Source organism: Taeniopygia guttata, chromosome 2 (assembly GCF_048771995.1).
Source record: "Taeniopygia guttata chromosome 2, bTaeGut7.mat, whole genome shotgun sequence".
Classification (NCBI taxonomy): Eukaryota; Metazoa; Chordata; class Aves; order Passeriformes; family Estrildidae; genus Taeniopygia; species Taeniopygia guttata.
The window spans coordinates 17285738-17299047 of NC_133026.1; the positions used below are offsets into that span (position 1 = coordinate 17285738).

Sequence of the window (13310 nt, forward strand, 5' to 3'; positions counted from 1 at the left end):
AAAACATTCTTGTTTGGAAATCCCATCCTCCCTTTGAGCTGCGCTTCTTGCCTGAGAAACTGACCCTCAAAATGGGAAGCTACAGAACCGAGACAAACGAGTGTGCAGCACACGGCGAGGAGGAACACCCAAGTAAAACCCGCGGGTTTACCTTTGCCTTGCGGAAATGGTAGACCACCAGCATGCTGATGAAATCCAGCAGCATACAGAGCGTTTGGAAGGAGATGATAGCCAGCCGTAAATACTTGTCCTCCTGTGCATAGCAGGGAGTATCATCTGTGCAGAAAGAACACCCTTCTCTGCAGGGCAGGCAGGTGTAGACTTCCTCTGACAATTCACCACCAGAAAAGCGATTTTCTGCATCCTTTCCTGAAAGTATCAGAAGAGGGAAGGGAGACACCTTTAGCTGTAGGGGATAGGGAGTTCATCACCAGTCCTCTGCTGGGCTTCCTTTACCTCCCATTACAAAACAGCTTGCCCAGTACTGCTTTTCTCACTAAATGTCCTTTGTAACATTCAGAAAACGCAGACCGATGAAGGAAAGTGAGCTTATTAAACATCAAATGCTTTCCTGTAATATTTAAAGTGGGCTAAATCGGCACAGGAAATTCTATGAAGAATTTTGAATGAGGAAAAAATTACATTAAATATTTGGGAATAAGGAATGGATTTTACACAGACAGATGAAGGGCAGACCCATTAACTACCTAATGTTCATAGTACAAGGTCTGATCCCATTTTCAGATTGTTCCTCAATTTTATAAAAATGCTATCTAGTGAATTAATGAGCTTCAAATTAGATGAAAACCTTCTTAATTAACATTTGTTCAACAGGCTGTTGCATGATTGCGCTACTCAGTTCCCAAAGCAAAACCAGTGCACTTAGACTAAGTATAGTTTTCCATTGTTCACATAAGCACACCAGGAAGTAGACACACCTATTTGTCTAGGAAAATCAATGACTATTGAACTGACATCTCAGCCATCAATGTGAACCCATCCAGAGCACACACAGAAGGATTCCTAATTTTTCTGATCTATGACACTTGCCCATAAACTCTTGTAAGGCTGCTTACCCTACAGGTCATTAATAGAATTAAAAGGTAAAAGACAAATGCGGGGTGGGGGGGAATATTGTAAAATAAAAGGAAAAAAAGAATTTGTTGAAAATGTTTGTTATAGGCAAGACAACCTTAGGAGCTCACAGAAACAACAAAATGTGGCTGAAACCAAATCAATGGGTGTGTTATAATGGGTGATAACTCCTCTCACTTTTCACAATTCTAGAGAAATCCTTCAATTTATTTGAACAAAATTCTCCTTCTCTGTCAGGGAAAGTAGTAAATCATGCATTGCTGAGTCCTTCAAGAGAGAACCTATTCCACCTACACTGCACATACACATAGGCTTATGCAACTCTCTTCAGACCTTTATCTTTAAGCAATTGAAGCAGAAGGTTTTCTACAAGGGTAATTACTTCTTGCTTTCTCAAATCCATGTCCAAGTGCACGTGAGAACACATCTGCTGCCAGGCAAAGCCTGGGAAAAGGACAGAGGCCATGCTCCTTGTCAGTGTAGGATGCTTTGCTCCCACATCCCAGAGTGAGTAGAGAACAGGATGGTATTTCTCATGCAGTTCGTGAATTTCTCCTTGGAGCTCTATTCTGAACTAAGATGTCAGAAACCTGAATATAGCAGAGTAGTGCTGACTCATATTGGAAGTCAGATTTTTAGGTACAAGGAGTCAGCAAAAAGAGGTCTTGTGCTTTTTTGACCCAGACTGTGTGAGGATCTGGGTCAAAAAAAAATGGAAATCTTGGAAAACTGAAATCTTGGAAAATAACCATGCTTGGGCATACCAAGCATATAGAGAGCTCTAAAGAACACTAATGTTGAAGATATTCTAGAACTGGAACTTCTCTTCAGAGCACACACTCATGAACCTCAAACCATTATCATTCCAAGAGCTTTAACAGAAATCACCTTCTCCATATCTAACATCAGATTCCTGCTTTCTTAAATTCTAGAGCAACAGACCCACACTGTCCTCTGCCAGGGACGGAAGTCACAGCCTCTCACGTCTCATCTCCATATCCAAACCAAGAGTGCATTCCCTACTGTCCGAGTTTTCCACTTCATTTCCTCAACATTTAAGCTCATGTCACCCCGCTTTTCCACCACATATATGTTCCTTTATAATTTCTATAGCTGCCCTTCAATTAGCCCATCTCTTTAAAACGTCACATTTCTGAGTCCCGTAAACCATTTGTTAATAAATATTTATTGTGTCAACTAAATAAATTATTTGCAGTACAAAAACTCACACACAGAAAAATCTAGTTCAGGACCCACAGTTGTGAGATGACTTGTCACAAATATTATCTGAATATGGCTTGATAATTTTAGCATGATTCTAAACTTGATGCACTTACTTTACTTCTAAAATGTTCAACCTTGAAAGTCATTGCAAATACACTATATTGCATTTTATCAAGCAGTTTCTTATCAGAATCATATGTGGGAATGTCTTCTTGTGGACGTCCATCACATACTACAGGGATAACAGTTAAATAAACAGTTGCATGTTGAAGTGAATATCCCACAGATATGACTTCATAGCACAATAGCAAGCTTTTCTTTAGATGTGTCTGGTGTCATGTTTAGAGACTTGGATGGGCTGCACAGGGAGGTGGCGGAGACACCGTCCCTGGAGGAGTTATGGAAAGACTGAACGTGGCACTCAGTGCCATGGTCTGGTCTATGGCAGTGTTGGGTCACAAGATGGACTCAATGCTCTCAGAGGTCTTTTCCAATCTATTGCTTCTGTGGTATTGTCTGTTGGAAACAAAGGAAGATCCCTGATGCACATCTTCTGCGCTGTCTGCACTGCCAGCCAGGACTGATTTTTCTGTGAATATCTTTTGACTATCAGATGGAGGTGGAGGTATCTGAGCTGGGTGTGGCACTCAGTGCCCTGGTCTGGTTAACAAGGTGGGCGTTGCTTACAGGTCGGACTCGGTGATCTCAGAGGTCTTTTCCAACCTACTGAATTGTTCCTTATAGCTAATAAAAGAAAGATTTAAAAAAATTGGATCTACATGAAATTTTCCATACTGCAATGTGGAACAACTAATAATTCCTATGTGTTTCGGTTGTTTTTTTTTTTTATTTTTTTCTCCTTGACAAAAAGAAAGAACTTTTTTCAGACCCTCTGAAATAAATTCTTGAGGAAGAACTGTTCCTTGTATATACCACTGACAGGGATCTTGTCCACACACACCCTTGCCATGACTATATGTCTCAAGGCACAGTAGCCCAGTGCATAGTTGAGCATTTCTGCCCTTTTGGTCTGGTCCTGTCTCCTCACCAAAGTAAATGTAACATCAGTACAAGACACAGACAGCCCAAGCCAAGCCTGGAGTGCCTCTAACAGAACTGCTCGATGTTTCATTGTGCCTTGTCCTGTCTCAGCAGTTCTTTGGGATTACATGTTTCCTGCAGTGAATAAAAACAATTTTTCCTCTTCAAAAAATGTCAAAAGATTCTAGACACGGTAAGGTAGATGGACAAGAAGTCATTCCTGCTTTGTGTAAGGCAGTTTCAGCACTGTCACAAATGAGATAGAAGCAAACACTGTGCTGCAGAAGTTAAAGCTGAAAATAAGCAAGGTATAGAAAAAAAGAAAAAAAAGAAGAGAAATAAAATGTAATAGTCAAAAAATAAAAAGGATAAAAAGGAAGAAGAAAAGAATTGAGCAAAGTAGGTGGAAAGTAGGAATAGAGACACAAACTAACATGAAGTATAATAAAACAAAAAGCTTAAATGTTTCAGATATTTCCACTCCATCATACTTTTTTCCTAGCTCTTCTCTCTTCTATCCTAGCCTTATTTTTCTGTCTGATTGGCCCATCTGTTTTTGAAATGCTCTCCTGAGGGTAACTCTTCATCAGCTTCAGTTCTCCTAAGGACACTTTGCCACGCAAGGGATGCTTCAGCAGCTGCAACATCACCAGTTGAGACCTTCCTGCAAAGTGAGAATGGCGCCACAGACTGCTGAGAGCCAGGGCAGGGACTGCTTTGTCCCAAACCAAATCATCCTGCACTCCAGTCAGAACTCAGCACATGAACACAGAAAGCACAGTGCATGTGAGCAATGAGCAGAACAAAAGACTGATTCTGCTCCTTTTCTACAATAAATTAGGGACATTCCAGTTGCATCAGTGATGTTCCAGTAATTTGGTGAGAATGTAACCGGACCTTTTGGCACCAAAACCTGTCCATCAGCCATGGCCATAAGCCTCACCCCAGAAAGGGATTACTGAAGTCAGTGACAACCTTCAAATATGCAAAGATCTGCATGTGCAGGTTCTGTTGAAAAAACAAAACCAAAGGGCAGGTGTAAAAAATGAAAGTTCCTGTTGAACTGGAAATTCCTCTTGGAAAGTTTTATGTGATCATGGCAGTGTTAAAGATAGCAAAGTCCCGTATTCAAATGAAAGAACCACTCCTGGTGCAAGCAGGACAGGTTCCACATCCAAACAGCAGGAGCTGGGAATTTCTGCAGTATATGGATGATACATTGCTAAAGGGCAAACTTCAAGGCTGAACAAAGCACCATTGTTCTGCTAAAGATTTTTCAATGCAAACCTGATTACTCCATAAGGCAGAGAATGTTACAGGAATGTTAAAATACAAGTAATCATCAGTTAGTCTATTCTATCTATACTAACAGTGTTACCTAAAAATGAGCCATTAGGAGAAAATGCATAACCACATAGTCAAGTACTTACAGGTTAATACAGCCTGTGTACATGAAATGTGTTTTTTTCTAAAATCAATTTCCAACGTCAAAAGACACCCTGGAAGTATGGCAATAACTTTGTCCCCTTCTAGTACCCAAGATCCTCATTAACACATGCAGAAAAAATAGAAAGATTTTACATAGTTTGGCTCCATCAGTTCTGAAGAACAAACACAGACTTGGGAGGGAAATGCCCTCCTACCTGGCTTCTTCTTCAGCAAGAGAACAGCCTGAATTCCAGCTGTGCCCCTGTCCTACACGCTCTTTGGGAACCTACAACATCTGCAGCCTTCCTGCAAGCAGCAACACCATGCTGCTTTAAGACAAGAAAGCAACTAATTTGGAGAATCTTTCCTACACAGACACTGTTTATGACACTTTGCAGGTTCCCACAGAGCCAACCAGTAAACTGTGTGGAGTGTTCAACATCCCTGCAAAGCTGCATTATACAGTTGTCTTTCAGACTCAGACCAAAACATTATCTGGGCCAAAAGCAGAAGCTTTCCCCCATTCAAAAGCTGGACACTTCAGACACATTGTGAAACTGTAGTTACCCATATTTTGTTGTGGTGTAAAATCCCATCACCACTGAGAAATTCTCCCATTTCAAGACACAATACAAGCCAATTTTTCAATTGAGTAAAGTACAAAGCTGGTAATTTTTTTCTATCTATCTCCTTTCTGATATCTTGAGACCTGTAAATCTTTGCTGCCTCTTTATTTTCTTCCACTAGGAATACTTTCTAAATGATTAACATTTCTATTCAGTTTCATCTCTTTCATCATCAGATTTCACCAACCTAGCTCCACAAAGAGATATCCAGGTCAGACAGTTTCTGTCAAAATTGCTTGCAGAATTCATATCTAGAATTCCTATGTTAACATCATTTTGAACCACCAATTACATACTACAGCCATTTTAGCCATGTCATTTTTCCCTCTTTTCTTTTTATAGAATGCAGCTGTGCAACAGCGCCAAGTTTCCTTTGAACCACAGGCTTTTCTCATTACTTTAGTAATTTCCAATCTACTGTTCACTTTTTGAAACCATCAATACAACTTGACAGATGGAGCTGCATCTGGATGAATTAAAAAAGTTCTTCCTTACAGTTTCAAAACTCAGGTTACCTCACAGCAACAAAGGCTCAAATCAAACTGGTCCCCTACATCTTACAATACCAGCATTTGCAAACTTCCTTGAGACAAATTTCACTTTATTAGGAGCTAAATAGCCATTTTAAGGCTCTTCATTCTATAGCAAATGGAGGTATTGTTTTTCCATCTAAAGACAAATCACTCTCCAGGGGAGCCATGCTCTTGATGCTGACAGCAGTTGAAACCTAGGTGACTAATACATACCAAGCACATATATTTTGCAGAACTGATATGAAATAAAGTTAATCTCATCCCTAATGATCAATGTTGTTTTGATCTCTAGCCACATTTTTTGTGTGTTCTACGGCATTTGGTATGAGGTCTTCTTTATATGCTTTCTCAAGGAATTAAATCCTTACTCCACCAGAACTCAATGCACTTCAGGAAGAACCAAACATCCTCCTTAGTCTAGCAACAGATTCACACAGCCCAGAGAAACAGCACTATCACGAGGCTGCCTTCTGCAACACTTTACTATATGAAAAGACAAGGGAAACACTCAGCAGATAAACTGTTGAACAAACTGTGCTATTTACTCTACAAATATGTACAGGAGACATTATATCCCAGATAGATAGATAGATAGATAGATAGAGGAATAGATGTGGTGTGTGTGTGTGTAAATTAAATGATCATTAATACTAGAGGTATTTCTCTTGGGAAACAGAAACAGCTGTTTTCACACAAAGCAGGAGATAATAGATGCAGCCCTGGACCAAGATTAGTTGAAGACACTCATTGCCATTCCCTGGATATCTCACACAAACTGATCTCACAGTGAGAGCTGATGACATGAACCTCTGGCTGAAGGACAGTGCAAAGAAGCAGGGCATGAGGTGAACTTGCAAGCAGGAGGAGAGAAGGATGCCTGTGACACCTCAAAGCAGCAGCTTTGCACCTGTGACTGCAGCCTGAGCTCTGTCAGTACAACTGCAACAATTTCAGCACAAAATCCATACATGATGACAGTAACAGACATCAGCTTTAGGCATGCATTTTGACTGTCTTCCCTAATATCATCCAAGTTCTGTTTCTCTTGTTGTGGGCAGTTCAATCTAAGAACCATACAGGGTGTGTCCTGGGCATGTGTAGGATGTATGTTATCCATACATCCAGCCAAGCAGACTCCCAGGCTTGAACCATCTCTATTACCTCATCAGCATGTATTAGAGTTTGGACACTCCTTTGAATTGTCCTTTGCAAATGGTGTAAAATGAAAACAATTAAAACCCTCACAAAGCCAGAGGCTAAGGCATTCTAATTTCCTCTGGCTGAACAGAAAATGAGTAGATTAATTTACAGAATACTTGTGCACGAGTACAGATGCAAGAAATCTCTATTTCCCCTTAGCAAGGCTTCTTTTCATGTTTTTTAATTTATTTACAAATCAAATATTCTTCAAGTGGGTATGTTTTACAGGATCCTCAAGAGTATCATGAATGACAAACCAAAGGACCACTCCTTAAGTGATTATATAATCAGAGAGTGGCAAACCACTGGGATTTTGCTGTATAACCCTGACAAGGATAAAAGCAGCCCTGCATTATTAAAGCTAGCTCTGTGTTCTTTTTTTTTTAACTCAAGCAAAGGCACTTACTCTGAAAGCTGTTCACTGTGAAGATGTTGGGATGATAGAATCCAGCCTTGCAAATACATTTGTAGGCTCCAAGCACAAATCCAAGGCCTTTAATTGGCATGCACTGTGAGAAAGGGAAAAAAAAGAAAAGTCATGCAGATGATGACACAACTGTATACTCAGATGTACATTCAAGCATAAAAACATTACATGACACTGCACAGACTTCCAAGAACAAACAGGCACTCTTTCCAGACTGACAATATATCCTCAGCAGCTTTTCTCATAGTCATATATCACTCCAGCTTCTTTGCCTTGCCGTTCATCTCCAAAAAACAGCAAAGACAGCTCTAATCAAAAGCCTGTCCCACTGAAGAATTGACCAAGTGACAAATTTGACTCTTGAACATTTGATCTAGGCAGGACATTAGACAGGTGTGGTTTTTTTCTGCAGGGTTTCCAGCACTTTTCCCCGGCGCAGCAGGTGGGTTTCAGACAGCTGGAGCTCACACTAGGTGAGGAAGAACATGAACACCTGCAGCCAAGCCCAAACCTTCTGCTGGCAGCACATGCTGGTGCCCTCACAACAACAGAAAAGTGGAGCTAGCCCAGCTAAGAAAAAGACAACTACTTATTAGAGAAAATAGCTGCAGACATAAATCTGACCTGGCTGAAAGAGAAAAAAATCCATGCCAACAGAAGCCCCATGTTTTTAAAATATCTTGTAATTTTTCAAGGCAGCAATATGTGAATCAAGTTTCGTTTAAACTTAGCTTCATTCTTGCTTGGTTTTGACATCAAGTCAGCCACAGCAAATTTATTACTATGATAGAACATCTACTGTCAGACAATTTCTGTACAACAAATGGACTTTGCCTGGTATAGAGGGAAGAAACAGTCCAGCAACATAAAAGTAGAAACACTTGCAAAATGATGATTCCCAGTACAGTTTGTTTCACTTCATCAGATGAAAGTAGACTACTAGACTAGATGCCTTTCTCATGAGTGTATCTATACCATAGGTGCACCATGAATATGAACTAGACATTAGCAGTTCCCCAACAACCTATTGAATTATTTAACTAAAACAGCCTCTGTCCTCTCACCTCCATATTTTTCACTTATTTGTGACTGTCTGTGACTTTAAGGTATACTTCAATATCTAAGTGCCTGTGACTGGGAGGAAGATGCAGAGGGCAGGGCTCAGTAAAAAATGCCTGAGTATAAAAAAATCAAATGTACACCAAGAGAGGACAGTCTGCACTGTAAACACTCTAGAAAAACTCAGGAAAAAAAAAAAAAAAGCTGAGAGTTTCTTATTATCTCAAATTTCAGCTTTGTGACATAATTCTGCCTGATGCTGGGGAAGCACTTCGCTTTTCTTTGCCTCAGTTCCAGACAGCACCATCTCTTCTTGCACCCTTTGCCAATCTGATGGCAGTGCTATTGGAAACAATTAGGAAGTAGGAAACTGGTATGCAAGAGCACTGAAAATTCATTCAACCTTTGCATAAGCATGAAAGAAAAAAACAAAACAAAACAAAAAAAACAAACAAACAACAAAAAAAAAAACAGAAAGAGAAGGCCCAAAACTTTCCCCCCTCCACCCCCACATTTTATCTTCACCCTGCAGAAATGTGACAGGGTGGAGGACAGCACAAGTTGAAGTGGGATGAGAGTATGTGCAAGTCCAATGACAGCCAAGGCTCTTTAACCAAGCACAGAAAAGTAGTTATAATAGTAAAAAGACATTTTCAGATAAAAATTCTCTTCTGTGTTCTGGCTCCTTGCTTTCTAGGATGAAGGTACATGCTGTTGTAGAGACTACATTTTCTTTTTGAAGAAAAGATGTAGCTCCCACTGTATTATGTGAATGCTGCAGCACTCAAAGTACTGTATTCATAATCCTTTGCCACTGAACAAATTTATAGAATCACAGAAGTGCTTGTATATCAACTATTCTGCAGGTTCATGAATCTGTTCTGCATTAAAATCAATGCTTTTCTGATGAATCTTTCACAAACATTCAATATTCATACCAAATAAACTGTAACTTATTTTATTGTCTCTGACCAGTCTAGAACTTGAAAATGGACAAAATACTTCAAATGCTGTCATCTTTAATTGGTCTAAGACATCCTTTTTTCCAGAATTTGGCAGCTGTAATACAGCTTAAAAACCATCAGTCAAATTGTTTCTTGCAGTCCACATGATCCCAGGCAAAGACAAAAGAGATCAGAGTATCATATCGACAGGTGGATGGAGAGAAGGAGAGAAAGAAGCCTAGACCCCTCTAGATGCAATTTCAAACTTTGAAATTCCACTGTGCTCAACATTGCATGGAAACAGAACTATTTACAGCCTGGCTTTTTAAAAGAAATTGCAGCATTTAGGCAGAAAAAAGCACTAAATACTATGAGGCCAAAAATTGGGAAAATACTTTCTCTGGAAAGAAAAGAATCCGTTCTTTTTACGAAAGATCTAACAGGTTATATTTTATTAACCAATGGTGACAAATACAATGGTGAAAAACATAATAAATAAACTGTCTTCTGCTGTACGAAAAGAGTTGAGCAAACAAAGTCCAGATTTTTTTTGTTATGCTGATTTACAGATAAAGGCTTTTCCTGGCTGTCTGTAGGTGAACCTGCACGACACAAAGCAGGCACAAGCCAGCAGCTTTTGGCCTTGCCCTGCCAAGTGGCACCTGGTTCCAGTGGCCCTCGTGGCAGACTCTGAGCCCAAGCCTTGCACAGCTGGAGTAGCTCAGCCCACAGAATTGGCCATGGGCTTCAGCCCCAGGAACCCAGGGAGCACAGGAACTGAGTGACGCACAACAGGCTCTGTAGACACAGCCAGTAAAATATTAATCTGCTGCTAAGTTGCTTAAGATTTGATCTATATAGAACTTAGCACTGAATAAAAGCAGATGTGTGGAAAATACCTGCTTCCACATAATCAAAAAAAAACGGAAGCATAAAACCGACCTGGATTCAAATGTCATTACAAATGTGAAAGCACAGTTCTGGGAATAAACCCACCATATTCCTGAGTATTTTTACCTCATCAGTAGTCACCAGCTTTTAAAAAACCATACTTTAATCAATTCATAAAAACAGCTACCTTAGGTTGGATCAGAAGCTCCATTTAGGCTTGTATCACACCTCCTATGTGCCAGCAGCCAGTGTTGAGGCAAACAGTGAAAGATGCAGGTGGCTACTGAGTGATCCTTCACCAATATGCCCTTCAGGACACCACACTCCTAAATGGAATTTGTATCACTTTAATTTCCCGTTCTTATAGATGGCTTGGTTACAATTAAGATCAGCTTTATCATCATGTTTGCTAAAGAGAGAGTAATAGATGTCTGTAGAACTCACAGAGTGCGCTTGTCTGTTCCACTTGTCTGTTCCCTGGTATTATATTTTCAGCTTTACAGTATTAGTATAATGTAATGACTCTGAAGCTTTTTATAGTAAGCTTTAAATCATATGTTCAGCTCAAAAAAACCTTAGATATTCTATTAATATTTAGCTGGAGATTACTTATAAACAAATAGCTCTTGAATCAACACAAGATTCTAACATATTAAAACACAACATCTAAACCAGTCTTTAAAAGTCTGTATTGGTTTAATTTTATGCTGCTTGTTGTAAAGGATGAAGTTGGTAAAATCTAATGCAATAAAGATTACCTCTATTGGAAAGAAAATAAACCCTTCAAATAACCTGTGCAATTGCTTTGGAAGTCTGAGCCAAATCTTCTGGCACAAGAGAGACAAAGCCCTTCATCAGATGTGATTAACCAGAAACCAAGTGACAAAGTATTCAGCAGACACACAAAGCAGGTGAGACATCCAGAAGGGGAGAACAGGGCAAAAAAAAACAAGTAGTTTAAGAGAAAGCATGTGGCATCACGTTCCACATGTAATTTAGAAACTCAGATAAAGGACTAAACAAATCTATACTGTGGCATTCTGGAGCACAGGGAGCAAAGCAGTAATTTTACAATATAAGAAAAAAAAAATACTAAAAATACAGCCAGCCTTGAGTTGGGTACTTCAAGTTTTTCAAAGAGCAGCTTTCAAAATCTCTATTTCCACATGCACACAGCAATGAGAATGGCCCTTTTCTAACTAAAGTCGACTCCTTGTTCAGAGGATGAAGTAAAAGCAATGTCATGATAGATAAAGCTCAACGAAGGTAATACAAGGAAGTTCATGTTTCTTTGCTCTGGTTAGGGGCAGCACATAAGGGATTTCTAGAAAATGTGATAGAGTAATTTTAGAGTAATTTTTATAGAATAATTTTGTACCTGGCACACAATAGCAGCTGGAGCAGGTTGGTGTCCTGCAAAAACCCAGGAGGATTTTTCTGATACTGTTTACCGCTCAAGTGAAGCACATTCACTCATTAATTATAAAAAAAAAAAACCCAAAAAAACCCAAAACAAAACACCAAAACAAACAAATCTCCCTACAGCAATAAGAAATTTTTAAAAATTTAAAATTTAAAAATCAATGAAATTAATGAAATTTTTTTCTAAATATTTTTAATTAGTTTTTTTTAAGTTTTTAGAAATAAAATAAAGATGATAAAAGCTAAAGTCTCTTTGTCTTTTCAATGACAGTTTTGTCATTGAAAAGGCTTTACCCATTGTTTTTTCTCACTTCATTTACCCTTCAAGACCAGAGTGCTGTGTTACAGTGTTTGCAGCCTCACAAGCCAGCAGTGAGCACATCCACATGTCCAAGAACCTTGTGCATCACCTGGAAGGCCCTGCTTGCCTCCAGAGAGCTTGGGAGGCAGCCAGTTTGCCAACCACACTACTCATTAACTCTTCTTTTCAAACACAATATTTTGGTTCAAAGAGACAGGACAGGGTTGGCCACTGTACTTTTACTGTAGGACAACTTAGACCCCTGTAGCTCTTCTCCTCCTTCCTGAATGCACTGGTAGAGTTAATTACTTTTTATATTCAAGTTAAAAATGTGTTTTCCAGCAACAGGAGACTTAGAATAACATCGAGTTGTTTAACTCTGAGTCAACCAAAGCACAGCATCAGCTGATCTGATTCAGCTTAGAGCAAAGGTAGTTGTCAGGACAATATTTGTCTTTGTAGCTTGATGCTTTGCTAAAAATTCTTCAATGCTTTTTAATTTGATTTTTTCATTCTTCTGATTTTGTTAAGCACAGGATGAGAATAAATAGTGATGGACAGGAGCCTCAGTTCATTCACACAAATGCTAAGTGACACATAAATACTGACAAACCATGAGCAGAAAAGTTAATGTCATTCAATAAATGTATGGGACTGTAGAGTCTTTAACATCTAATTAACCTCTTTTGAGATGTGGCTCAGTTGGGTGATCAGGCTTGTGCTTGAGGAAACACAGGATTGACTCCCTTGTGGTTCTCCTTGTCTTCAAGGATGATGAAGTTATCAGCCCAGTGGTGGACAAACACTATAAATATGTAAGCGCTAGTGAAAAAAAATAATGGTGGAAGTGGAACATTTTGCAAAGAAATGAAGAGAGGAGATCAGAAATAGTATCTTCTTGGAAGATAGTGAAAAAGAAATAAGTTTACTTGAGCAATGTTTAAAAGCAGGTTACATGGGGGCCATGGTGGGGCTAAGGAGAAAAAACTCATCAACAGCTGGTGTCCTGCACATGGAGAACCCACAGTCAGCTTACAAACTGAGTTTCTCAGAGTCAGGATTCTTTACAGACAATTAAAAGTACAATTACAGTGATTTTCAGAGGATGGATAGCTTGGA

The 13310-nt window shown here is 39.3% G+C and overlaps 1 protein-coding gene across 2 annotated transcripts in view; it reads right to left on the reverse strand.

Annotated features, from left to right (window-relative positions):
* The window catches only part of GPR158 (G protein-coupled receptor 158), a 191811-nt gene that overhangs the window by 96529 nt on the left and 81972 nt on the right, over positions 1–13310 (reverse strand). For both annotated transcript variants that reach the window (XM_041714383.2, XM_041714382.2), the window contains exons 3-4: positions 7554–7656; positions 152–369 (exon numbers count right to left, since the gene is read on the reverse strand). In XM_041714383.2, the coding sequence (XP_041570317.2) occupies positions 152–369; positions 7554–7656 (321 nt within the window). The remainder of the gene's footprint in view (positions 1–151; positions 370–7553; positions 7657–13310) is intronic.